Raw genomic sequence first — 27,693 nt, 5'->3', positions numbered from 1 at the left:
ACATTTTTCTCACCATTCTGTGTTATCTGTGGGAAAATAAACAAATATATCCAAAACAAACATTTATAAAACACTTAATGTTTGCCAGGCATTGTGTCTGGTTATTTTCCAGATGTTCTCATTTAGGTTCTTTAACAAACAGGTTGGGGTATGGTTTCCATTTTACAGAGAAACTGATCATACATGAAGCAACCATTTTTCCTTTCTTTCCTGTTTCTTTTTCCTTTTCTGTTTTCAGGTCACAAAAATAGCAAAACTAGGACTGAATACAATTTTTTTTTATTCAGAGAATGAAAAATTATATAAAGTTCCTATATTTCTTCAATTCTAAAAAATTTTAGGGTCACACACTCCTAATTGACCTGAGTACTGGGAGTAATATTCCATGTTCCTTCAACCCACAATACTATTATTGAAGCACTTAAATAATACTTTCTTAAGCTTTATTAAAAAATAAAGCTGTTTGCCCTAACTTTCAAAAAATCTTCTTCACTATTATTATGCTTCACATTGTATTTTGGTCCACTGCTATTACCACACTACACAATAATTATAACCTACCGGTATAGCACTTCACAAAGCGTGTCCCATATACATAATCCAATCTGATCTTCACAACTCTATAAGGTAGGTGTGGAAGCTATAATTACTCACATGTACTAAGGGCTCAGAAAGATTAAGTGGTTTGGCCAGTTACAAAGTTAGTAAGTAAATGATTGAAATCCAGTTCTCCTGGCACCAAATTCATCCTCTGTTCTACCATACGACTCGTGACTCTTTGCCAAACATTTCTGAGTCCTTTTTTCTGGTAATGCTGATGTCTTGCATGGAGCTATTTAGTCTCTTTGTCAATGTCTTTTATGATGAATGACATATACTTGTGAGATGTCTAGGGTACACTGTAAAATATATTTTTTTCTCTATGTTATTTACACCATGTAACAGGTGTAAACTGGACTGTCCCAGGCAAACCAGGACATATTGCAACCCTACCTAAAAATAGTTAAATACTTTAATTTCATTTTTAAAGAAGTTAAAGCAGATTTAACTTAAAGATAAAATTGAAGCAAGCATAGAAAAAGACCAATAAGAATGCTAACAATGTAGATATAGAAAGTACAGTTTCTAAATAAAAATTCCTCACCAGACTTTTGTTTATGTTAACTTTATCTGAATGCCCACCCAAATAAAAACACAGGGATGTTTCCTACAATCATGAAATAATTTCTCATGTGTCCGTTCCAGCAATCAACACACTAGATGACAATGACTTCAATTATTTACTGCCATCTTTTAATGGCATGAAGCAAAAATCTGGGGGAAACAAGAGCTTGTAAGGGTTAAAATAAAAGAACAGTACTTTAGAGCGATGCTGAGAATTGGGGCACGCAGAAGAGCATTTACAGTGGATTACTAAGCTTCCCAATTCACCAAAGAGGCAAAGTCCAGTAATATAAGACTCCTTTGTAGCTAACTAAAAATACATTGTCAGTGGATTTGTCCAGTTTTATGTATAAGCAATACTTCTTTCACCTGAACTAATACTAGTAGTCATATAAGCCCCTTATTGCCATGTGCTGCATTTTTTTTGCTAATCTTCAAGGATTTAGCTTCTTTGCCACATACCTCAGGGCACCAACTGATAAAGCTCTAACTCTCCATTTTTCCGGGACACCAGCAGTGCGGCCTTGCAAAAAATGAAAATCGCTCAAGAGATTTAAAGGGGAAATTTATTTTTAAAATCCTGACTTGAAGCAAAGAGGTGGATTTTTAAAAAGCTTATCTATAAGGAATCAGTTTAAATTTAAATTCTATCTTGGAACTCTTTCATGCATTCCAGCTTTAAAGTTTATCTTCTGACAGGGACTTTCTGCAAAGGTAATGGGCAGCTTTGTCAATATAATCTGGCCAAGTTTTACTTCCTGTTTTTTTAAATGTTAAACTTCTTTCATTAAAAAAAAAACAAACAAAAACCTATGTATGTGTGCTAGGTAGGGTGGCAGCAAGTTCAGCCAGCACTAGTTCAGATGTCTATCTATGCTAATATGTCAGAAAAACACCCAGAAATACTACTGGTGAAAAGCGGAATTTAAAAACCAAATATTCTAGATGCTGAACTATGACAAATGGTAACCATCCTGTTATCTTTCTTAACGATGAAGGTCTGTACATTATTTCCATTCAGAAACATAGTCTAACACTGATAGACTGTTTAAAATATTCAACAGACAGAAGATCTACGGTTGTGGTGAAGTATAACAAGTGGGATCCCGCGAGGACAATGAAACAGGACTCGGGCTTTCAGTAAGTGTTCAGTTCATTCCTCTGAAGCCTTGGGGATGGACTTCAGGAAACTTTGATAAATTCAAACATACTCACTTAAACATTAAGTTACTGGCTTCCCCTTGGAACAAATAGTTATAAGAAACAGCAGGGAATATTTCCCCCTTCTTACTGGGGTTATTTTATTTACTGAAAACCCTTCATTTCACTAGTTAATCATGAAAGCTGATGAGAAAAGGCTGGAAACGAGTCAACAGTACTTTACATAGAAAGGAAAGACGATGGAGACCTTCTCTCAAAGGCACAAACCGGGGAGACCACTTCTCATTCTCTAAAAAACAAACTGTTTAAAGTTCAATAAAAGACTATTTCGGGGCAGATGCTAAGGGATTTGGGGATAGACTGGAGAAACATGAGACATTTTAATTGTTCTGATGACTGAAATCATTCAAGCTTTGAGGACCGCCACTGCCTGTCCTTTAAAATACGGCAGCTGAACGGGAGTTCACTATGGGCTGATCAGGGACTAAAGTTTTCTAAAAATCACGATGGCTCTTTACTCTAGATTGTGAGCCATTCTCATCCCCCTCACCAGCTTCCATCGTGGGCCTGAGAAGCCCACGGGCTTTAACCAGACAGGCCTGGGTCATGTCACAGCTTGTCCGCAAGTTACCCTACCTCCCTGTGCAGTTTTCTCAACCCTCAGAGCTGTCGGCCAGGCCTGACAAGGACCAAGCGGACTCACTCATTAAATACCAAGTGTGTGCTGATGTCATTTACCACCAGGTTAGCTCACTCAATTGCCAATGTTAGCTCAAATAAAACAAGTGATCAGGCAGCAGGAGAAAAACGGGGGGTGGGGGGGGGGGCGCGGGGAGCTCCATTATAGAAGTATGAGCTTTCCATTATAAACAGACCCCAATTATCTCTGGGTTGATCATCAGCATTCTTGGTTACTGTAAAGAAACTGGATTGTCAGAGTCCATGTATCTTAAATGACACAAACTAGTCTTCACTCAGTGTTTCCTATGAGAAGGCAGAAGAGAAAGCCTTTTAAGCCAAAATATTCTTAGAGCACGTATAAAAACTATTGTTCTTAAACAGAGGGAAAGCATACTTTATAATGACGCGGTCTCTTCCCGGTGTCGAATGGGAGGAGGTAGAGAGTGAAGGAAGCAGAGGGTCAGAGGTTAGGAGAGGCTGGTGAGTAACTAAGAAGTGGCAGAGCTGAGACCAAAAGCCAGGTCAGTCTGACTGCCAAAGCCCAGGCTCTTCAAGGCCCAGTACTGGGCCTTTTTATCTACAGTCTGTGACGTCATCATTTTGGGGTGAAACTCTACCAGGTCTTCTCAGATCATACTCCAATAAGAGCATAAAGACATATTTCCAAGTTCGACAGATGGATTTTGGCTTGTCTTCTATACAAGGTTATATGAACCTTCAATTCCACTAACATAAATGAGACATTTTCTTATTTATTTTTTTACTGAAAATGCCACAAGTAAAAAGAGCCAGGGTTTGAAATAAAGTCATGTAATACATACACTGACAAACACAAACACAAAATTATAACAAAAATTTAAACTGCTCTGAAATTTTCTATTAGGTTTATCACAGCTAAAGTTATTATGGTCAAGTTTGTGACCATTTAACACGTTGCTCTTAGTATGTTTTCCATAAAAAGTTACTTTGGTTCTACTTGCAACAGATGAAAGAGCACGCTCCTAACCCTGACTGATGCACACTAGCTGCCCATAAGGGGAATTAGAAGACTGCATGAATCGCCATATGCTGGATTATTACCACTACTAGAAAAACGATTTTTCCTTCTGAGGGGGCATCACTGAACCAGGTGCCATAAATTATTTCACTTAATCCATTTTTAATTTAAATGTAGGAAAGGAGAGTGGTTAAGAACATTAGTTATAGTAGCTGATGATGGCCCGGGTTGAAATTGTGGTTCCCGTTCAACCACTTATTGGGTGTGTGATCCTGGGCAAGTTTATTCATCTCTCTAAGCCTCAGATTCTTATCTTAAAGTGACAGTAATTACAGTATCTACCTGATAGAGTTGTGATAAGGAACTAAACTTATATATGGTGTTTAGCATACAGTAAATACTCAATAAATGTTAACTATTACTGTCTGCAGTTTTTTAAAAAGTGTGATTATCATATCCCACTTTAAAGATGAAATGCTGGGAAATTCCTTGGCGGTCCAGTGGTTAAGATTCCATGCTTCCTCTGCAGGGGGTGTGGGTTCGATCCCTGGTCGGGGCACATCCCGCATGCCGCATGGTGCGGCCAAAAAGATAAAATAAAATAAAATGAAAAATAAAGATGAAATGCCTATGGATTAAAGAACTAAAACACCTGCCTCAGATCTGCCTGATTCCAAACCCCAAGGCTCTTTCTAACTACCATGCAGATTCCCGTTTAATTAATGGGATCTTTATTGGTTCTTGTATTGATAAAAGTGGGTATGACTGGTAAAAACTTTATAGGTAGGTAAAGTAAATATGGGGAGATTTTTCTTTTAATTAAAAAAAAATGCCCTTGCTTGCTGATCCAGGTCCGTGTCCAGGACAGTTGCTTCTGTGAGCTGCTGAGGAGCCGGAGGAAGGAAACCACGGCCCTCGGCCTTCTGACTGCAGACGTTTTCTTGGGGCAGCTTATATACGCCTTGTTTTGATTTACTCTTGTTGTCTTCTGTGCGTATGTAAGAAAATTCTTAGATCATATGCAACTCAATTTCACGTCTACTTTCATTTACTCATATGGCTTGATACTTGTGGGATTAAGTGGGGTTGAAAAAAGAGAAGTCCTAATGTTTAAGTTAATATCTCAATTTCTACTCCTTGTCAATGGCATCCCACAGGTTACAATAGATTTACCCTTTCCTAGCTGCGCAAAGGGCTAAAATTTAAAAGGATGCCCAGGAAGCAGACATAATTTTTCAACACTGGAACCACAGCTGACTCACCCTGTCACACACAGGTCAGTCACCAGGGCCCAATGAAGCAGCCGCCTCTATTCAGGTTTCTATGTTTTAGGGGTTGATTCAAAATGGAATAATAACACTCGCCATCCCCATCACCGCCTTCTCCACTTATTCAGCATTTACTTATGTGCCAGAAATGGTACTAAGCAGGTCTCAGATGTTATCTCATTTAATCCTCACCTAAGCCACTTGCCCAAGTTCACAGGGCTGAAAAAGTCAGGATGGGAACTCCTAACTCCAGAGACAATTACGTTTATTATTTTTAAAGCCCTGATAGCTGACTTTTGTAAGTTTTTATCTTTAAAAACTGATCCATAACCATCAAAACTGATACAAGGACTTGTATTCCTCTGTTAGGTGAAATCTGTGCGACTCATAACTGACCCTTTGCCTCTAGCCAAGATGGTCTGAGAGACATGTCTTTGCCAAAGTCAGGTAGGTGCTGAGGAAAAGCATGGGCCGCTGTTACCAGCTAACCTGATGGGCTTTACTGAAGTTCACAGTGGCCTCTGAAACACCTCTACTGACTTTCCAGAGGTGAGATGGTGATGAAAGCAACAGTACTCTGATGTGCTGAGGGCTCACTTGCCAAGTTACTAGGTACCCGATGGGTAAGCGGCTAATCGCTGCCGGGCAGGATCACCAGCCGTAAACATTTCTAAACAGGAAGTAAGTCTGTGTGTAAATGACCCGGCTCCTGCTGGTTGTGTGACCTTGATCCTGGACAAGTCACTCAGGCTGTTTCTCATCCATAAAGGTTGATAATAGTATCTGCTGGACCTGTGTGACGGGTGTGTCGGGGGAGACACTAAGGTACGTGGAAGTGCTTTAAAATCTTCCGGGTACCATGGAAAAATAACACAATGATAAAGTGACTTCAAAAATGGAAAAAAGAGTTGGATTTCTGTGTCTTGCTAACTTGCTGATGTTCGGTTATTAATATCAGAAGTTCCATTCCACTGCCTTATATTTTAGAATAATAGCCAAGGGGGACAGAGAAAGAAAAAAGTTAGGCAGAAAAATGTGAGAGGTTACCTAGCTTGTCAGCTAAACTAATCTTCCCAGTTAAGTCTGAAATGGAAAACACTGCAAAAGTATGGATAATGGAGCTGCTGTAGGTCAAATACAGCATATTTTATCATGTGGAAAAAATTACTAGGTATGATTTTGTAGCCACCCTCAAAGAGGAATGCTCCCAGAGGGCAGGGAAAGGCTACCTGAGGATCTGTACGTATGGCATCAGACACTTAGACACTTTTTAAGAAAGTTTAAAATAAATTTCTCCATCAACAAGTCAACCACTATAACCCAAAGAACTGTGGAGAGAGAGCAAAGCTATAAAAGCAGAGGTCGCATCTTGTGCCCATAGGATCGAGGTCCTGCTTGCTACAAAGTGCACGATGAACATCAGTTTCTTTGGCTATATTCTACGGAAGCCTGACTTACTTACATGGGAAAATACTTAGAATTAGTTTCTACCCACCAACCACGCTGCCAGATGAGCTAGATACTCAGAGACGTGTCCTAATCTTATTAAAGCAGAAAAGAGGGACTTCCCTTGTGGTGCAGTGGTTAAGAATCCGCCTGCCAATGTAGGAGACACAGGTTCGATCCCTGGTCCGGGAAGATCCCACATGCCGTGGAGCAACTAAGCCTGTGCGCCACAACTACTAAGCCTGTGCTCTAGAGCCTGTGAGCCACAACTCCTGAACCCGCGTGCCACAACTACTGAAGCCCGCACGCCTAGAGCCCGTGCTCTGTAACAAGAGAAACCACTGCAATGAGAAGCCCGCGCACCGCGACGAAGAGTAGCCCCCGCTCGCCGCAACTAGAGAAAGCCCACACGCAGCCACAAACAAAATAAATAAATAAAATTTTTAAAATATCCTGTTAAAAAAAAGAAAGCAGGGCTTCCCTGGTGGCGCAGTGGTTGAGAGTCCGCCTGCCGATGCAGGGGACACGGGTTCGTGCCCCGGTCCGGGAAGATCCCACATGCCGCGGAGTGGCTGGGCCCGTGAGCCATGGCCACTGAGCCTGCGCGTCCGGAGCCTGTGCTCTGCAGCGGGAGAGGCCACAGCAGTGAGAGGCCCGCGTATCGCAAAAGAGAGAAAAAAAAAAAAGGCAGAAAATAGAAGGATAAGAGATGCTACAGGAAGTAGAAGACAGGCATAACCTTAAATACTTGCAAAAATGGCTCACCAAACAAAACTGAGTCAGTGAGCAAGGACTCCATGGGCCTTGCTGTCCTCTTAGGACAGCGCCATGGTTTTACCTGCTCTTAGAAAACTGGGTGCTGCCTTTCCCTGGTATCTAATATTTGGGTACAAATTAGTATGCTGCAGACTTGATAATTACAAAAATATTATTCACTGTTGAAGATTACAGATCTTTTCAAACTGCCAGAGATTAGTGTGGTTAACACAGAGCTGATGGTCTGTGATGAGATTGCTCTTAGGCTATGAATTTTTAACGTTTTCCAGCGTATGGGGAGGGGGGTTGATGACAAGTTTATGGGTTTGAGAATTAAAATTAAATTTTGTAAACGCATTACAGACGTGTTTCCAGTTAAGCTGTGGGTGATTTACATCCGAAAAAGACAATTGCTGGCTTTGTTTACCTGCGCTTTCAATAGAACTTGGATGAGACAGGGCCCCCAAGGATAAAGTGCTTACTTTTTCATGCTTGTGTCTCTCCTTCTCTTTCTCCCTCTTCTCTCTCTCTCGCTTCTCCTTCTCCCTCTCCTTCTCCTTCTTCTCCTTCTCCTTCTCTCTCTCCTTCTTTTTCTTCTTCTCCTTTTTGTCCTTTTTCCTTTCCTTCTCCTTGGGCTTCTCTTTCTCTTCGAACAGCTTCTCGGGAAGCATGGGTGTCAAGGAGGGCAGCATGGCCGGGATCCTCACGGCCGCCGCGGGGCTGAACAGGGGCAGCGCCATGTCCTTGGGGGGCAGGACCAGGGGGACTGGGGCAGCCTTCAGCTTCTCTTCTCGGCCTTTCTCTTTCGTTTTCTCTTTGTCCCGCTTCTCTTTATCCTTTTTGCCCTTTTCTCTATCTTTCTTCTTGTCTTTGTGCTTCTCCTTTTCCCTTCTCACCATTCCATCTTTCAGTCTTGCTTTTGGATCCACATCTTCAAACTCTTTTATCTTAAACTTGTAGGGATCTGCCTCTTCGTCTTTGAGAAAGTCCTTCCAGGGATACTTGGCTTCCTTGCTGGTCTCCTTCCCTTTCTCCTTCTCTTTGCTTCTCTCCTTGCTTTTGTCCCTGTCCCTCTCCTTATCTCTCTGCTTCTCCTTCTTTTTCATCTTCGTCTTCATTTCCTTTTTCAGCTTCTTTTTGACGTCCGTGGAGGCCGGCGCTTTGGGTTTCTCCTCGTATACCTTGTGCAGTGGCTCAGGGGTGGGAGGAGAGACTGAAGGGGAGGAGATGTAAGGGAAGCTGGGGGGCACGCTGGGAGGGGTCCCCATCTTGGCTTTCCGGACCACCTCGTCGATGGATGCGTCCATTGTCCAGGAATTGTCAGAACTTGAAGCTCCGCCTGAAAGAGGGAGAGGGGTGGACCCGGACTTGGGGAAGTTGCTGGAGGAAGTGGTAGCTTTTGGGGTAGCACATTCTGAACCTGAAATCCTCTTAGGGCTGGTAAAAATGTCTCCTTCTGACTCGGACCCAGAAGAAAACTCGAAAGGGTCTGGCTCCCGTTCAGCACAAGCCCGTGCAATCACAGCATCAATAGAGTCGTCGATGGTCTTATCAGTCACGACGGCCTTTTTCGGCTGATTCTCATGGTTCAGTTTCCCAGCATCGGGGGCTGTTTGTATTTGTTTCACCTGAATGGTCTCTTTACTAATTTTTTCACTTATTGTAGCTGAAAGAGTCCTGTTAGGGGTGTCAGGTCTGATGGGTACTTGGGGAATGTGAGTGATGACCTTGGGACTCTTGGGGCTTTTGGGGCTCTTCGAACGTCCAGGAGACTTCTTTTCTTTGGATATGGTTTTTGGAGACCGAATAGGACTTCCGACCATTGCTGGTGATGGAGTCATTTTGGGTGATTTAGTCTTCTGCCCTGGAGAACTGGTTTTAGTCTTTGTTTTAGGTGTAAACGACCTTGCTTCCAACGGTTTTGCAGTTGGCAGCTGTGATTTTGCCACTGGAGCTAACATTGGTGGCTCTGGTGACGGAGGAGCTAGGTCCGTGCTGTCCTGGACGTGGACGGGGGACAGCATTGGTGGGATCTTCTGGGGGTTTATTGAGCTGAGTGGCTCTCGAGCCTCCAGTAACACCACGTCCAGGGCGTCCCCTTTAGTGCTTAGCAGGCGTGGCCGCTTCATCGTGGGCATTTCTTCAGCTTCTGGACTGTCCAGCGGTCTCTTACCCAAGAAGTTCTCATCATTGATAATTTCCTCCTCTTCCAGTTCATCATCTTCTTCCAAGGGAACCTGCATGGCTTCTGCTGATGTGCCCCCATCGGTGGGCACCTGCTCTTCTTCTTCTTCTGGTGAAGGAAGAAAAATGAAGTATTAGAACATACATATATATAAAACCTAAGAAATGAAAACAATGCTTCAAACATGATTTCTAAGAAAGAAAGGAAATTATTGACAGTTGTTAGAGAGTAAAGTGGTAAGTTTTCTAGAACCTTCCAAACTTGCATGCTGTCGTGCTTTGAAGAGTGGCAACCAGTGACAGGAGATATACAAACCGTTTTCCTTTCTAGTGGTGTGGCTCTAAATGCAGGATCTGGAGTTTGCTAAGGATTTCCTGTTTGCCCTCTGCTTCCTTAATTAATTCTTTTCCTAACTTGACTAAATACTGCCTTTCTGTTTTCTGCCTCCTCTTATGTACATGTGTACACACACACACACACACACACACACACACACACACACACACCCCTACCTCTTTCCCCAGGGGTCTAGTGGTATAGAATCCACCTTCCAATGCAGGGGATGCGGGTTCGATCCCTGGTCAGGGAACTAAGATCCCACACGCCGCACAGCAACTAAGCCCACGCGCCACTATTACTGAGCTCGCACGTCTCAATGAGAGAGCCTGCATGCCGCAAACTACAGAGCTCATGCGCGCTGGAGCTCACACGTCTCAACTAGAGAGAGAAAACCCTCACGCTACAACCAGAGAGATGCCCGGGTGCTGCAACAAGAGACCACACACCGTAATGAAAGATCCTGCATGCCTCAATGAAGATCCCATGTGCCGCAAGACCTGATGACGCAGCCAAAAAAAATAAGGAAAATAAATAAAAAAATAAAATAAATATTTAAAAAAATCAAGAGATGGGTTAGTATATGACTACTTTCCTCAGAAATGACAGAAAAGAATACTTTTTAAAAGAACCTTCATAACATATTTTAATTCTTGGAGTTTGGAAAAGGTAAATCTCCAACCCGGACACCATTCATACGCTATTGTGTCTTCTATTCTGCTGGCTTGAGGACAGCCACTTAGAGAAGCAGTGTGGGGACATGAAGGAAACGTTGGCTTGGTGTTTCAGCAGGCGTTCAGGCATCACAAAGCAACAGGCCTAAGGCAATCTCTTAACCTCCTTGAGGCTGTCTTCTGACCTCTCAAAAGGGGCTGACGTTACTTGTCCTACCCACTTGACTGAGTTGCTGTGGGGTCAGATTATTTCTCTCCACACGTATTAACTAAGCATCTACCATACGTAATGCACAATGGTAAAGGCTGAAAGAGCTACAGAATAAGTCAGAAATAAACCACGACCTGAAAGAGCATACAGTTCAGCAGGAGTCGCCGTGTAAGTGTCTAGCACATAGAAAGTGATTAGTAGCATAAGAGAAATGAAGTGCCACAGCAGTTCAAAGGAGAAACAGAATACCTCAATGCCAAAGATCTGGGACACACTTGACTACTCAGGTAGCATTTTGGATATTTGGAGATTGATAATGGTGAAGTACAGGATGTAGGAACAGATGACACAGAGATGGAGGGGTGCACATAGGAAGTTGTATAAGAACCAGGGAATAATTTGTCTGGAAGGTAGGGTGCAAGATGGGAAATAGGAGAAAGTAAGTTTAGCAAGCTTACATCCAGATCCTAGAAGTTTTGAATTCCAGAAAAACAAACATGATCTTTATTCTAGTGGTAGTTTAGACCTTGTAAAGATTTTTAGACAAGGGAGAAAAATGACTGGAGTGTATGTTAGCAAAATTACTCTGGCAGGAACATATATGATGGATGGGAGGTAATGGATACTAATGGAGAGGTGACAGGTTAGGGGTTATGAAATGATGTAGGGAAGTGACAAGAAAGGTCTGAACTAGAAGAGCGGTAACGAGTAAGAGGTAGATGATATTCTGAAGAGAGAATGAACAGAATCTGATAAGTGATTAGGTATAAGAGTGGAGGAAGGATTCAAACAGGTTTAAGGCTTTCAGCCCTGGTGAGTGAGAAATGCAGTCATTCATACAAACAGGAAGTAAACAAATAGAGAAGGAAGATGATTATGAATTAGCTCAATCCTTGAGATACAGTATTCAGAAAACAGGACAGGGTGTTAGAGAAACCTCTGCTGCGCTCAATGAAATCACAATAATGGATAATGTCAGCAAGGGAGCAATCAGGGTAGTCAGGTTTAGATATTCTAAGGATAAAGAGAAAAGGAGGCACTAGAGAAATCAGGAGAGGTCAAAGAGATCAAGGGGGGTAACAGTTTTCAAGGGGAGGACTCAGGAACAAAGTCAAATGCCGAGGGCAGCGAGAACAAAGGCTCACAGCGGAAGTCCCTCCAAGGGCAACACTGAGCGGGGAAGACGTAATGTTCCTGAAAGCGCTTTGTAAACTACAGAGAACAAGACAAACTGGAGACACAATTATTGCTACCATTACTCGAGAATAATACTGTCATCCATCCAGTCACCCAAGTGAGAAACATCACGCCATGCTGCTATTGCACTTTCCCCTCTTTCTCCAGATCAGAATTGTGAACTGCTTTCTATTCTGTTTCCTTTCATGTGTTTTCCCCATCACTACTGTTAGCTCAACTCAGCACTGGGTTTCTACACATAGTGTTTAAGACTGTACTACTTTGCCAATAATTCTGTCAAATTGGAACTGGCAAGATGACTACCACATAGGCATTTGAACTGCAGGATGTGTGTCACACTGGGCTATGGAAAATGGGACTGTTTTTCCAGCAAATACTTTAGAAAACAGACTGGTTCATTTAGAATTTGGAGCTCAAGTACCTCAGAAAAATATTTTAAAAATTAATGGTTGTTGCTTACATTTAAGTGAGAAAAATTTAACCTAAAACTTAATTCAAAGCGGTCTCCACAAGCTAGGAGGGATTACTCCAATTCTGTTATTTTATTTTTATGGTTTCTTTTTTTTGTTTGTTTATTTCAAGTCCCTGCTGTTAACTTGTATGCCTCTAGAAGCTTTATGTGGTTTAGAGGAATATAAATGAATTATAAAAATAAACTATTACAAGAGCTGATTTTAGGAATACTTAAATATATAAATGTTTACTTTTAATTTACAATTTTTTTACGCTTAAAGATTTTATAAGAAAGCTTCAATTGCAGCATCAAAATTAATCAAAATGAAAAGGGAATTTTGCTGGAAGAGAAAGCCTTCAGCTTTAATAAGAACAGGTGTGAAATGTTTAAAGTGTGAAAATATTTACAACAATTTTCTGAATTAGAAATTATCTGGTACATTGCAGAGCGTATAAGTGATATGCATAAAGCATAATAGTGAACGGATACCTGTAAAACAATTGTCGACTTCCGGAAGACAGCATTAGCATCATCACCACAACGCCCCTTGGTTCCTTTCTAATTCATCCTCTCCTCTCTCCACTCTCACCCCCATCTCCAGGTAACTACTGGTCTTTCTATATCTTTCCTTTCTTTGTTTCCTGTACAGTTTTACCACATTTGTATGTAGTGACTTGTTTTTGAACTTTATATACGTGGTATCATACTATAACGTTCTTCAGCTTTTTTGCCCCTAACATTATGTTTCTGAGCATCACCTATGTCCATTCAGGTAGCTGTAGTGCATTCATTTTCACTGTTGTAAAAATGTACCACACTTATTAATCCATTCTCCACAGTATTAAAGTTTTCCACTTGAGTGAATATATTTTATTTTTAAAATATTACAAAATGCAAACAAATGAATACAACTGATCTAGCTTATGCTTGCTCAAACACAGACTTAATTGGTGATTTTGCATAACCAGTGTCTGGCTTTCTATTACATGAGTTATTTTAATTCTGTGTTCTAAGAGTTTGGAGTAAGATAAATATGTGATGGCTACTGAATGGTTTATTCTTTACCATCATCCAAACCCCCACCTGAAGGTTAATCTCAGTTTGATTACAGGTGAACAGCAATGAAGTATTCCTTGTGTGTATGTGTATAATGAGCATGATTCACCAAAAATCTGTAAAATATCCTAAAAATGGTTTTTAGCATTTTCCTATACTTATCCATGAAAACAGTTTTACTATAAAATAGCATATAATTTGGTTAACAGAAGTTTAATATTACAAGATACTTTATCTTTTGACATGTTATTATATAAAGGTATAAAAAACAGTATAAAAAATTTTTTGAGGGGCTTCCCTGGTGGCGCAGTGGTTGGAGTCTGCCTGCCGATGCAGGGGACGCGGGTTCATGCCCCTGTCCGGGAGGATCCCGCGTGCCGCGGAGAGGCTGGGCCCATGGGCCGTGGCCGCTGGGCCTGTGCGTCTGGAGCCTGTGCTCTGCGATGGCAGAGGCCACAACGGTGAGAGGCCCGTGTACCGCAAAAAAAAACAAAAAAAATTTTTTGAGTCACAAGCTCTTTCTAATTTAACACAAATATAGACACAAGAATAAAATCTGTGCTCGAAAGTCAAAAGAGTGATGTTACGATATGAGGAGTATTTTAAAGATTTTTTTTATTTCCAGAAAACTAAGAACTTATTTTCTACTGTTTAAATGTTTATTTTTTTAAAATATTTTCTTTTGATGTGTACCAATTTTAAAGTTTTTATTGAATTTGTTACAATATTGCTTCTGGTTTATGTTTTGGTTTTTTGGCCACGCAGCATGTGGGATCCTTAGCTCCCCGACCAGGGACTGAACCTGCACCCCCTGCACTGGAAGGCGAAGTCTTAACCACTGGACCGCCAGGGAAGTCCCATGTCCATCTTTTTTTAAAGCTTCACAAATATTGAGAGGAGTGGAGGGAGACAATACAAACTCCATTCCAATTTTCCTTCATTAATGACACAAATAAGTAATCTACACTCCCTATACTCCCCGGAGGAGTAATGAGCAAAACGCACTTCTTTACCAAACTTATCGAACAAAACCGAAACAAGGCAATATGGTCTGAACACACCAAAAGGATTTTTAGGGGTTAGTTCTAAGCTACTATAAATATTGACTTAGAATAAAATATCTTAAAAAAAAATCTTTTTAACTAGAATAATAAATGCCTTTAAAGAAACACTATAATCTTAAAAGCTCATGGACATTAGGAAAAAAAGGAAATTGCAAAGGCATGAAAGCTTCTTATCTCATTAACTACACAGATTCATGATCTTAAGCAGAAAATATACTTGTGCTACTGAACTTTGTAGGGACAATAAAATGCTATCTGTATATGTTTCACCAAAAATTAAATGTATTTAAAACTAGATTTCCTGTAATGTTTTGGAAATACACATACAGAAATTAATTTCTAGCAACGATGACATGAACTTTCTTACGGTCTTTTTAGTTTATGCACACTGATGTTTTTATAACACATATGAAAGGATTCATTTAAAATGCACATTTTTCAAAAAACATCTTTCTATACTAGGTATGTTTATTACAACCAGTTACTTTAAGTGATTCCATACTACTTACATTCATTCATTCACTCCTTACTCATCATTCAATCATTCGTTCACCTACCGAGTGCCTTGTGAACACCAGTGCAGGGAGCACCATGTTAGATTCTAGGAACATACAGTCAAATAAGACATGACTTCCTATCCTGAAGAATCAACTACATTTTGTGGCCATCCGTTCAAGTGCAACTACATTTTGTGGCCAACCGATCCGGCAAGGATCGGTACAAGGCATGTACGTAGCCACATCCAGGGATACGAGGACAGAAATCCCAAGGTCAACTAGAGAGGAAGTGGATGGAAACTATATCTGGGGTCCATTACCAGAGCCACAGTTCGACCTAGCACAGCCCATTTACTCTCTCAGACCTAAGTTTTCCCATCTGCAAAATAGAAGTACTGGGGGGTGCGGGGGTGGGAAGGGATAAACTGGGAGATTGGGACTGACATATACACACTACTATACAGAAAATAAATAACTGATAAGAACCTGCTGTACAGCGCAGGGAACTCTACTCAATACTCTGTAATGGCCTATATGGGAAAAGAATCTAAAAAAAAAATGAGTAGATATATGTATATGTATAACTGAATGACTTTGCTGTACACCTGAAACTAACACAACACTGTAAATCAACTATACTCCAATAAAAAATTTTAAAAATCAAAGTAAAAAAAAATACACACACACAAGTATTGACATCTGACTTCTGCTTCGAAGAATTGAAGGTCTCTAATATTAGGGCCATCTCCACATGCAGGGGGATGATCTAAAGGGCAGGACAGAGTTCTTTCTGCCCCTAAATATCTCACTGACCACATGCTACAGTGCTTGGCATTCTGACCACTTGATTTATGCCTTGGATAAGGGCAGTATCTTTAAGATGTTGCTGCCAAAATATTTTTAAGACTGTAAAGCTGACACGTGAATGATTCTATCCTAATTTTTGAGGTAAGGAGACTCTGAGTAAACGGTACTTCAGTGAAGTAATTTGACAGAATGCTGAGGATGGAGAGGGTCTGGAACCCAGGGTGCTGCCAAGACGGGGAGGCTCTGGTGGGCTGCTGCTGTTGGGGGGCGTGTCTAGGGCAGTTGGAGGATGACAGGCAGACACTGGATGCCTGGGAAATGCAAGAAGAGCAGCAATATTAAAACAACCCATTCCATGATTTTATCTTAGTTCCAAATGAGGCCAAAAATTTTTTTCGAATCCCATCTACGTGCCCTCATAAAATATTTTAAAAATTGTCCTGTCTATAATGGGACTGAAATTAGACCCTTGAAACACAACTCAACATGTATAAGTGTGTAGGTATTTTCTAAACAAACCTGTTTACTTAAAAAAATGAAATGACTAGCAAAGACAAGACAATTAGGCAAGGACAATTCATACAGTACAACCAATCAATAACAATAAATTGACAGCAGAGTGAAGCTGATGTGTTATAAATACCTATATAAACACTGACCTGCAGAAAAGCACTATTTCACTAACATTCTGCACAATAAAAAACTAAAATGCTATATAAGCAAGCCAACCTGAAATGACACCTGGTATTATAAATGGCCTAATCTATATGTTAATACTGTTGTATCACATAACTGCAGCAAGGCTAAGATAACAGTATGACTTTGGGGTTTCTATGGCTACATCCTGGGCTGGCGTGCCTGAAAGGGCTGGCTGCTGACACTACACAAGCATTCTGAGTGCTTCTTTTTGGTTATTTACGATATGATTTATGATAACAACAACATCTCCTATTTTCTCTCCTCCTCAGATACAATAAATTGCTACCGTTAGTCACCCTTCTTAGTTCAACTATGATTACAATAGCATAATAGGGTCTGGCTATGGTAATACTGTGGATTTTTTAAAAGAAATAAATACAAGGAGATCTCTTCAGACAATGTCAATATCTCTAATATTTTAATCACCTTCCTTTAAGTCCTTCAGAATAAACTCTATTACAACTAAGATTCCATATCCAGGATGTAAGCCCTTTGTGCAAATCAAATTCATGATCGAGCCCCACACATTCACAAATCACTACCACCATGATGTTCTTAAACTCACCACAGCAGTAAGACTGCACATAGGATACGGTTTCTTTTCCAAGACAAGACAATGACAGTTGTTTCTCTCTTGCATTGAGGAGACTAATCTTACTGCTGTTTTTTCCTCCCCAGAACTAGACAAACCAGGCAAATTAGCCATTCGTCTATCAGAAGGCTAAACAGTAGAGAAAGAATGAAAACTTTGCCATCACGCAGACATGTGTGACCCGCCTTTGCCAATTACTGGCTGTGTGGTTGCTTAATCTTTCTGAACTTTCCTTTCCTTTTATGCCCATTCGGGTTAACAGCTAGTACTAACTCTCTGGCTTTTGAGTAACAGTAAGAGGAATCCTTTTCCTCCCTGCATCAATGCCCTTTCCACCAGATCTCGGCAAGAGGTGGAGCCTACTTGATTTGGGTGGCCGGGTAACTTGCTTTGGCTGATGGGTCAGAGTTGGCAAATGCAACACAAGCACAGGATGGAAAACCACGTGCAGACTGGGGCTTGCCCTCCTGCTGCTCATGGGAGACTTGCAACCACCCCAGGGCCCGGGTTAGCCTCCTGGGTGATGAAAACTGTTTGGCTCAGAGCCCCAGCCAAACCGTCAGACATATGAGTGATGCCATCGATTACTAGCTGATGGCAAATGTCCAACCGAGCCCAGCCAGACCCAGCAAAAGGACTGCACCGCTGAGCCAACCCCAAATGCCAACTCCCACGACTATGAGCCAGTAAACAGTTGCTGTTTTAAGCTACTAGTCTTTGGGGTGGCTTGCTACACAGCAACATGTTAACCATGTGTTCACATGTACATGTACAGTGGATTCATGTTATTTGGGGGTGATTATGTTCTATAAAGGGGTTGCAAACACTCAGTCAGTGAAAACCACTGCTCCCAAAGGAAATACAAGGTTAGGTTCCTACGAGGCTTTGGTCACAACAATTTCGCCAGCAGATCAATAAAGAATCTTGTTTTATGTGTGTTTCTGTTTAAAGACATCTCATTTAATATATACTGTTGATTCATTCACAGTGAACTCACGGCCAACAGTACTGTACGGAGCTGCTCTATTCTTTCTATTAAGGCACATCAAGCCCTCTCGCACCTGGGAGCACCAGCCAGCGTCACGCTTGGGGGACACTTTAGATAGCAGAATCACCAAAAAAAGCAAACAGTGCAAAAAGCATGGCAACAAATAGACTGAAAATCCACCTGTTGACAGTCTGAGCTGAAATAAGAAGGCAGAGTGTCACTTTGTTTAGACTCAGCTAGAAATGTGCGCAACTCAAATTTCCTGCCCCCCTGCGCCTGTCCGTGAATGACTGTGGAAGCAGCGTGTGCACTGATCTGGGGGTTACAAGTACATTCTAGCCAGCAGGCGAAATCACAAATACACAATCAGTGCATAATGAGGGTCGGCTACATATAATTAAATGGACACAAACCCATCAACATCAAATATTTTTATGAACAACTGATTTAAAAGAAAAGATTTTTCTTGAAAAGTAATTCCAGTCCTCAGAAGGTATTTAATAAGAAGATGAAAAGTGCCTTATGAACTATAACATTGTGATTATACCTGGCAAGACATTTTCCCAAATCCAAACTGGGACGTATTTTAGTTTAAATTCAAAGAAGCAGCTATGTGCAGAACATTCTGCTCAAGCCACATGATCATTCTTTGACTTACTGGAACATACCCAGTTCCTTCCCTTCTCAGGGTCTTTATACCCACATATTCCGCTCCTCTCCACTAGCAACACTCTTCCCTTAGTTACTTCCATGCTTGTCTCTCACCCTTTGAGTCTTAAGCTTAAGCACTTCTCAAAGAAGTATCCCCTGGTCATGCCTTATCTCCAAAATGAGTTACAGTTTGTAACTGCTCGATTGTTAGTGCATTTTTAAAATCTATTTCCCCAACTAAGCTTCACCATGTTTTCCCTTGGCTGCAAAGCAATCATCCATGGCTAATAATCAATATTTCCTTCAGCAGCATTACTATTAGAAAAGTAAGAAAAACTATTTTACCATATTTTTTCTGATTCTAAGTTGTCAAAATATGAAGAAGTGTGTATCTCGGAATTGCTATGTTTAGAATAATCAGTAGCATCTTCTTGTCTCTATTGGATGAGACCCAGTAGTGATGGAGCAGTCACTGCCTGCCCATGGGTGAACCTGACCATCATTCCTGGTAGTATGACTGGACACCAGTGTTTCAGTCAACAAACAATTTAAAAATTTGAAGAAGAAACATTCTTCTTCAGTTCTATGCAGTTAAAAAGAAACATCTGTATGATAAGACTAACTGGCAGCATGCTGTTTTTCCCCTAGTGGTACATAAAAGAATGGTGCTTCTTATGATTGATCATGTGTCTTTTTTTTTTTTTTTTTTTTTTGCGGTACGCGGGCCTCTCACTGTTGTGGCCTCTCCCGTTGCGGAGCACAGGCTCCAGACGCACAGGCTCAGCGGCCATGGCTCACAGGCCCAGCCGCTCCGTGGCATGTGGGATCCTCCCGGACCGGGGCACGAACCCGTGTCCCCTGCATCGGCAGGTGGACTCCCAACCACTGCGCCACCAGGGAAGCCCTGGTGTGTCTTAAGATCAGTGAAATATGATAGCCGTTCCAAATTATTATTAAATGTTTACTATGCTCCTTACTAAATAATACAGAGAAATTGTTTTAGTTATTAAAGTAACATTAAACTGGACACACCTGAAATTCAAGGGTCCACGAAGACCCACGAGAACTTGCAAACTGCGACTCAAAGGGAATGGCTCAGGTAAGTGGTAGCTTGGCCGTCGCCCAGGGCTCTCCATTTTCCTCCTCTTCTTGTGCCCACTTACATAAGACCTCCCCGCCCCGTCAACTAGGTCGTGCATCAGTCCTTTCTATGAGACTAATTTGGCCCGTGACCTCTGCGCTGGGGGCAGTGTTTAGGAGCAAGCTCTATTCCAAGCCCCACGTTATTACGAAGGCAGCGTTTCATTACAGCGTGAACAGCAGTGGACTGGAAGACGACCCTGGTTCCACGTTCCTCTGTGACAATGAGCACAAGATTCTTTCTCTGCACACACACAAAATAATGCCAGCCCTACCTACTTCCCAGGATTATCGTGCACAGTCAGCACGAGCTCAACGTGAAATCATTTTGAAAACTGTTCAGACAGAAGTTGGTGTCAGAGGCGGTGGCAGCAGCCGAGACCCTCCACTGCCACGGTCCTCCACCCAACCAGCAGCCCTGCCCACCCCAGCTGCCGAGCCAGTCCCCCAGAGGAGCTGCTCCAGCAGTGAGCTTCCCCCAACTACACATGTATAATCCCAGAGATCTTAGCAAAATCATTTCAAACGAAAGCTTGGTATAATTACACAATGGCTGTTATCAAAGCAAGATTAGAAAGAAGACTAAATTTCGGATGACTCTAGTTTGAAATGGTAAGAGAAACATTAGTTCAGGACCAAATGGTAAATTTAATAGGGGGAAAGAAATTCAGTATTTACGTTCGGATTTTTACGTGTCTATCCTTGCCTCACTCTATTAACTCCAAAGATCCTCGTATTTAGAAGACAGCCTGTAAAATCTGCTGCTGGCCTCTCAAACTTTGCTGACTCAAAATAAACAAAAGAACACCCTAAGAATCCATCCTCATACAAGCCACAAAACAAGCAATTCACAACGGCATAAAAATGACTAGAAAATGCTATGAAATTACAATCAACTCTTTCCTGGCGTGGATAGGGATTAGGGGAGGAGCACAGAGGTTAACCAGTCTGTGAGTAACAGAAAGTTACCACACACATGAGATACGGATTAAAAAATTCTTAAAAATCAAAAGCAAAAGGTACTGATTTTTAACACTGAAATGACTTGGAACGTCATTTAAATTTTCTTTGGTAAAAGGCGTGTCAGGAAGTCCCAACGCCTCACGGATGAATGTCATTACAATATTGCACTTGTGTGACTTTACAAAGAAATAGTTTTGACTAAGAAAAGGCTAATATGACAGCTGTCCGTTCTATCAAGGCCACGGGTCGGATGAGACTGGAACTGACTCTCTCCAACTCCAAATGCTAAACCAGAGCCTTCCTGCTCGAGGGCCTCCGATGGTGTCCTGTCCCATCACAATTAGAGTAAAATCCCAGCCTCGCTGTGGCCCATCAGGTCTCACACCATCTCCCCCTGCCCTCACTCACCACTCCTCTTCTCAAACCACACTGGTATTTCAGTGTTCCTCAAACTTGCCAAGCTGATTCCCTAGAACGTTCCTCCTCCAGGTCTTCTCTCTGCTTCTCTTCTCAGTTTACGCACATGTCCAGTGTCGCCTTGACAGGGGGTCTGCTCTGGCCCCAGCCCCTGCGGCCTGCCTGTCCCCACACTCCACGCCCTGCTTTATCTCCACTGCACTCAGTCCTACCTAACATCGTCTTATTTATTTGCTCAGCTATTTTTTTGTCTCACTCACTAAAATGTAAGCTTTCTGAGGGCAGGAACTGTATCTTCTGGACTATATTCCCAGTGTCTAAAACAGCAGCTAACCCAGAGAAGGCCCTTAATGTTTGCTGAGCAACAGCTCTTAATGAGCACGCTATCCTGCCTGCGGTGGTGGCTGAGGCCATGGGTTTAAGAAAGGCCGATGGGGAAACACACAGAGTGAGAAGAGCAGAGAACTGACATTTTGAGACACAGCAAAATGTAAAGTAGTGGCAGAAGGAGAATGGGATGGAATTAGCCAATAAGCCGGAAGAGGAGAATGTATAAGCAAGTATAAGAATTTTTAACAAGTAGGGAGTATTCAGTTGTGCCAAAGATCAGAAAAGTATCAAATAAGCCAAAAGAAAAGTATTATTATGATCCATGATAAGAGCTATGAAATAATTAAATAGGATAAAGTAATAGAAAATAACAACCAGGGGGGTAGTGTAAGGTACAATGCTGCCTCCTTAGATGGAGTGGAGACACTATCTAAACACTGATTAATTAAACAGAGATGTGAATAATTAGAACAGCTAGTCAGAAGCAGGCCAGGGGGCATGCAATCTGGGTGCAGGGATCAGCACGAGGAGCGGCCGTGTTTTTGTCCTGGGGTCTCTGCAGGAAGCCTGTGTGCTGACAGTGAGTCAGGGAGGGGAAGACGGAATGGGATGGGCTGGAGAGGCAGACAGGGCTTTACTGAAAGGTTGATGGGACGTCAGTGATAGTTTTAAAATAGTTTGATCTGTCTTGAAAAAGATTACTCCAGCAGCTGTGTAAAGAATACTAGTCAGGTTACTGGTGAGCTGAGTAAACAGCTTTAGTAGTGGTGGAGGCAAAAGCTGGAGGGCGGTAGGGTAAGGAACGTATCACGAAGTAAAGACCATCTCATTCATTCATTCATCCATGCATCCATCCATGCATTCACCCACCAAATATTTATTACGATCTATATACAACAGGCCATACAGAATAAGTAAACAAAAAACAAGGTTTCCCTTCTCATGGACTTTACATGCTGGTAGGGCAGACAGGCAACAGATATATACAAAAGATAATTAATAGTGATTAAGTGCTAGGAAGATAATAAAACAAGATCGCCTATCTGTGGAGGGAAAGGGCTATTAATTTAGATAGAACGTTCACTAAGGAAGTGATGTTTCAGCTGAGACCAGGTTCGTGAGAAAGCTAGAGGCATGGGGTGATCTCCTGAACAAGCATCTCAGGGAAGAGACGGCAAGGGCGAGGCCATGCTGTGGGAACAGGAGGAAAGGCAGGCTGGCTGGAGGCGAAGCGCGTGGAGGAGTGTGTCTGAGCTCAACGGGAAGCGTGATCAGAAGAGTGGAAAAGACAGAGGAAGGTAGCAAAGATTGCTACAGAGAGGTATCAAAATGCTCACTATGCAGATGGATGAACAAGACCAGCTATTAGGTAAGGCGAACAAAAGAACCAGAAGATAACAGTTCTTTAGTCTACTCATGGGGAAAGAAATTAAAGGGCTGGCTGCATTTAACACAACCACACCAATAGGAAATCAATTATTATATGAAATTACACACATATAAAAAGTCACTGAGCATGCATATCAGCACTGCTCTCCCACTTTTACACAGTGAAGCAGACACGTGCCAGAGGGCAACGCACTTACGGTAGATCAAGATAGGACATCTGTCTTTGGGATAATACTTTATTCTATTTTGCGCAGTTTGCTACCATAAAAATAAAAATAAAGTAAAAAACTACAACTACATTTAAGTTGATTGATTTTTACATTGCACAGACTTCTAGGTACAGAGTATACATACTTTTAACCAAACCTTTATTCTAATGTAGGATTGTCCCCATGCTCAAAATGACCTTGACAAAATTCTGGAAAAAATAGCTCAAGACCTGGGGCTCTAAAGCTCTTTTAGAATTAGCTCTGAATAATTGTCCCACAATATGAGTTTCTTGATTAATTGCTTAAGATAAGGTCTCCTTTTCGTTGCTGGCCTCCAGTGGCTCCACTGGTTCCCACAATCACTTTTGTCTCATTCTTCTAAACCTTGGAAGGCTAACAGGAAAATCAGAGATACACCAATTCCATTACTTGAGGATTAGCTAAGAGATAACCCTTTGTATTCCATTACTGACCATTATTTGAGTAATTATTCAATAACTACCGTATATTTGTAAGATGCACTAATTGTTTTCTGAGGCTCACTCCTGCTTTGCACCCGACAAGTTGTGAATGCCATGTTCTTTAACACTGTAAATCTACATTTGGGTCACATGAGAAACATGGCCAGTAACTTTCACTGCATTTCATTTTTCTTGGATTTCTTTTCCTACCTGAAAAGTAAAAGCTGAAACAAGAAGAATTAGTCAGTTGAAGGTCTTACTGACTAACTAGAAAATTAGGACTCTATTTTTGACCAGACTTACGTCTTGCAAGAGTCAGATTTCTGCATAATTTAGACAGAAAATGGGCAGGGGATTGCTGCGAATTTCAGCAAAATTAGTATTCAGCTACCTGAATTTTTGGCAGTATTCCAGTATGTTTATCCAAAGCAATAAGTAGACAGAAAATTAAAAAAAATTAACAATTGTGCCTAAATAAGTTACTCTCTTTACCTCTCTGTCTTCTCTCTCTCTCTCTCTCTCTCTCTCTCTCTCTCACACACACACATACACACACACCAACATTAAAAAAAAAAAGGAATGAATAATTTTAAAAGCACATTTCATGAATGGATTCATAGTTTTGTGTTCTCCCCTTAATATCAGTTGCAGACAAAACAAGAAAAGCCATCCCATTTTCAAAGTACAAAGAACCCTAGGACAGTCAGCTGCTCAAACACAGTCTACAAAGGGGGGAATGTGTTTTCTTTTTTAATTGCTTATCCTCCAAATAAGGCAAACCAGTTACCTCAATTCTTGACTTCCCTTGTTAATAAATGGAAATGACAGAGACAGTGATTCCAAATTCACTAGAAATTGCTTTAGAATGTATCCTAAAGAAAGCTGAAAACCCACAGAGCTAATTTTTGCTTACCTTTAGCTCCTTCTAGAACTCTAGCTGGCACCAGAAAAAAAAAAAAAACGAAGAGGCACAAATCGTGCGTTTAATATTTATTGAGCACCTACCATCTGCAAGCTTTGACCTCAGAGAAAACTGGGAAGTATTTAATCTTCGTGGCCATATTAAGCTTGAGTCTGGCAGTGTCTGACTTTGGTGGCTTGCAGACACCCCCAGCAGCGAGCAGGGTGTTGGCAGGGACACTGAAGATTAGAGTAAGGTTTGGAAGCTATATGGAGAAGGTCGACAAAAGGGGGGCTTCTATTCAACAGTGTTTGTTGTGCACCTACTATGTGCTGGGCACCAGGAGCTAAGGACCCAAATAAGTAAAAGACCCTCAAAATGCTCACCTATGGGAAAGTTACAAATTGAGAAACACATGTATCACTTAAAATGAGGTAGTTTGGGGCTTCCCTGGTGGCGCAATGGTTAAGAATCCACCTGCCAATGCAGGGGACACGAGTTCAAGCCCTGGTCCGGGAAGATCCCACATGCTGCAGAGCAACTAGGCCCATGCGCCACACTACTGAGCCTGTGCTCTAGAGCCCGCGAGCCACAACTACTGAGCCCATGTGCCACAACTACTGAAGCCCACGCGCCTAGAGCCCGGGCTCCACAACAAGAGAAGCTACTGCAGTGAGAAGCCTGCACACAGTAATGAAGAATAGCCCCTGTTCGCCACAACTGGAGAAAGCCCACGCACAGCAACGAAGACCCAACGCAGCTAAAAATAAATAAAAGAAATAAATTTATTTAAAAAAATGAGGTAGTTTGCAATAATAAAAAATAAGCAGATGGAATTCCCTGGCAGTCCAGTGGTTAAGACTCTGCACTTTCACTGCTGGGGCCCTGGGTTCGATCCCTGGTCAGGGAACTAATATCCCACAAGCCGGGCATGGCACTGCCCCCCCCCCCCCCAAAAAAGGGCAGAGTGCTAAGGCTCTCAGAAACAAATAGTAAGAGCTGCACCATCCCAAAGAAATAAAATGTGAGCCACATAATGGGATTACAGTACCTGAGACATGACAGGCATCAGGTTCAACAAATCTTTGTTGAATTAAAATGAATCACACTTTTCCAGGATGTGCAAAGTATAATTATATTTATTCCAGATGAATATGAAAATTACTTGTCTTTGCTGAGATTTCACTATATGGCAGTTGCGGGGGGGCGTGCACTGGTCAGAAATATGCTCTGTAGTAGGAGACATCAACTTGGAATGCTATACCTGCTACTAAAAATTCATTCATTCTTGGATAAATAAAATGTGGTATGTCCATACAATGGAATATTATTCAGCAACAAAAAGGAATGAAGTTCTGACATATCCTACAATATGGATGAACCTTGAACATTATGCTAAGCAAAAGAAGGCAGTCACAAAAGATCACATATTATATGACTCCATTTATATGAAATGGCCAGAACAGGCAAATCTAGAGAGACAGAAAGTAGATTAACAGTTGCCTAGGACTGGCGAAATGGGGAGTGGCTGTTAATGGGAATGGGGTTTATCTGGGGGGAAGGTGAAAATGTTCTAAAATTGATTGTGGTGATGGCTGCACAACTCTGTGAATATATTAGAAACCAGTGAATTGTGTACACCTGAAATGAGTGAATTGCCTGATGTGTGAATTACCTCTCAATAAAATTTACATTTACTCAACCATTTACTCAACAGCCATGTGAATGACTACTGTATGCCTGGCACTCCTCTTGGCACTGCCTTCACTGGGATAGAAAGCAAAAAACTCAAATACACATGATATTTTTTTTAAAAGGCAGGATAAAGGGACAGAGTGATGAGGCGTGCTGCTGTAAATGGGGAAGAGGTGACAAGGGTGTTTTCATCCACATACAGCAGAGACCATGTGTATGTGTCGGACACCTGTATTCAGGTGTTTTAATAATTAGATAGTAATGCAGAATGGGAATCCAGACACCCTGTGCTAACAGAATTCTCCTAGAGTTTATCCTTTATTGTAAGACCTAACGTGGTGCACTAAAGAGAATTATTTTTAAAATATCTGTCTTCCTGTCATTTTATCACTAAATACTTTTTATTATAACTATTTTTTAAATCATTACCATATGGATTTTATATTCTGAATACTGCTGTGGCTAAACAGTAGAGTAGGGAATTCAGCTGAGACAGAGAGAGAGAGAAAGAGAGAGAGAAAAAAAGAGAGAGAAAGAGCAGGAGAGCGGGGGAGAAAGAAATAGGAGAAAGCAAAGTAGTCCATCAATTTTCAGCCAACTTTATTGCCTTCTCCTCCTTCCAGCTGCCTGTGTCACATGGCAGGCCCACAGGCGGGGAAGCGTCTTTTCTATATTTCTAGGCAGGCAATAAATGTTAAGTCGTAAGGGAGGCCTTACTTGCTGAGTAAGCAATACCTTCAAGATGGTTCATTTAGACACTCTAGAAGGGACATTAAGTGGCAGCTTCTGTGTGTGGCAATACAGTTTTCGCATTTAAGGCTTTTCATCCTGGGACTCTTTTCAGTCTTTCTTTCTCTCCTTTTTTTTGAGGGAGGACATCTGAATTCTCTCCACCTTTTCTTTACCTTCATTATCATACCTTCCGTCTAGGCAACATTTTATTTGGATGTTTCTTATATACATTCCTTCCAGTTTTTCTCCCCTTTAGGAAGTCTCTAGGCTCTGGAAGTGACCTTGGACCACAACTGGACCCGAGGGAGTAGGCCTGCTTCGGGCACGGGCTGCGGAGGCTGCTGCAGGTGAGCCCGTGCAGACAATGTCGAGAAGACCTGAGCACTGGCCCCCTGCCTCTTCCACCTCCCGCCTCGCCTCTCTGGCTCTCTCCATCTCCCTGAAGGCATCAGAGAGCCACCAGGAAGCCTGCATTGTAGGAGCGCGATCCAGAAGAAGAACCAAGAGGTGAGCCTGACATTTGAGCCAGCAAAAGCCATGGCCCAGAGCCTGAGTGCAGGCTCAGCAGGCTT

The 27,693-nt window shown here is 41.7% G+C and overlaps 1 protein-coding gene across 3 annotated transcripts in view; it reads right to left on the bottom strand.

The window, feature by feature from the left end:
- Positions 1–27,693, bottom strand: part of TAF3 (TATA-box binding protein associated factor 3) — a 153,210-nt gene that overhangs the window by 29,653 nt on the left and 95,864 nt on the right. For 2 of the 3 annotated variants that reach the window (XM_019933231.3, XM_019933232.3), the window contains exon 3: positions 7,956–9,766. In XM_019933231.3, coding sequence (XP_019788790.1) covers positions 7,956–9,766 — 1,811 coding nt within the window. The remainder of the gene's footprint in view (positions 1–7,955; positions 9,767–27,693) is intronic. The other variant, XM_073801530.1, reaches the window with a different exon arrangement.

This window comes from Tursiops truncatus, chromosome 2 (genome assembly GCF_011762595.2).
Source record: "Tursiops truncatus isolate mTurTru1 chromosome 2, mTurTru1.mat.Y, whole genome shotgun sequence".
NCBI classification, from domain to species: Eukaryota; Metazoa; Chordata; class Mammalia; order Artiodactyla; family Delphinidae; genus Tursiops; species Tursiops truncatus.
Note: the sequence above shows the minus strand (reverse complement) of the source record. Positions and strands in the feature narration are given on the sequence as shown.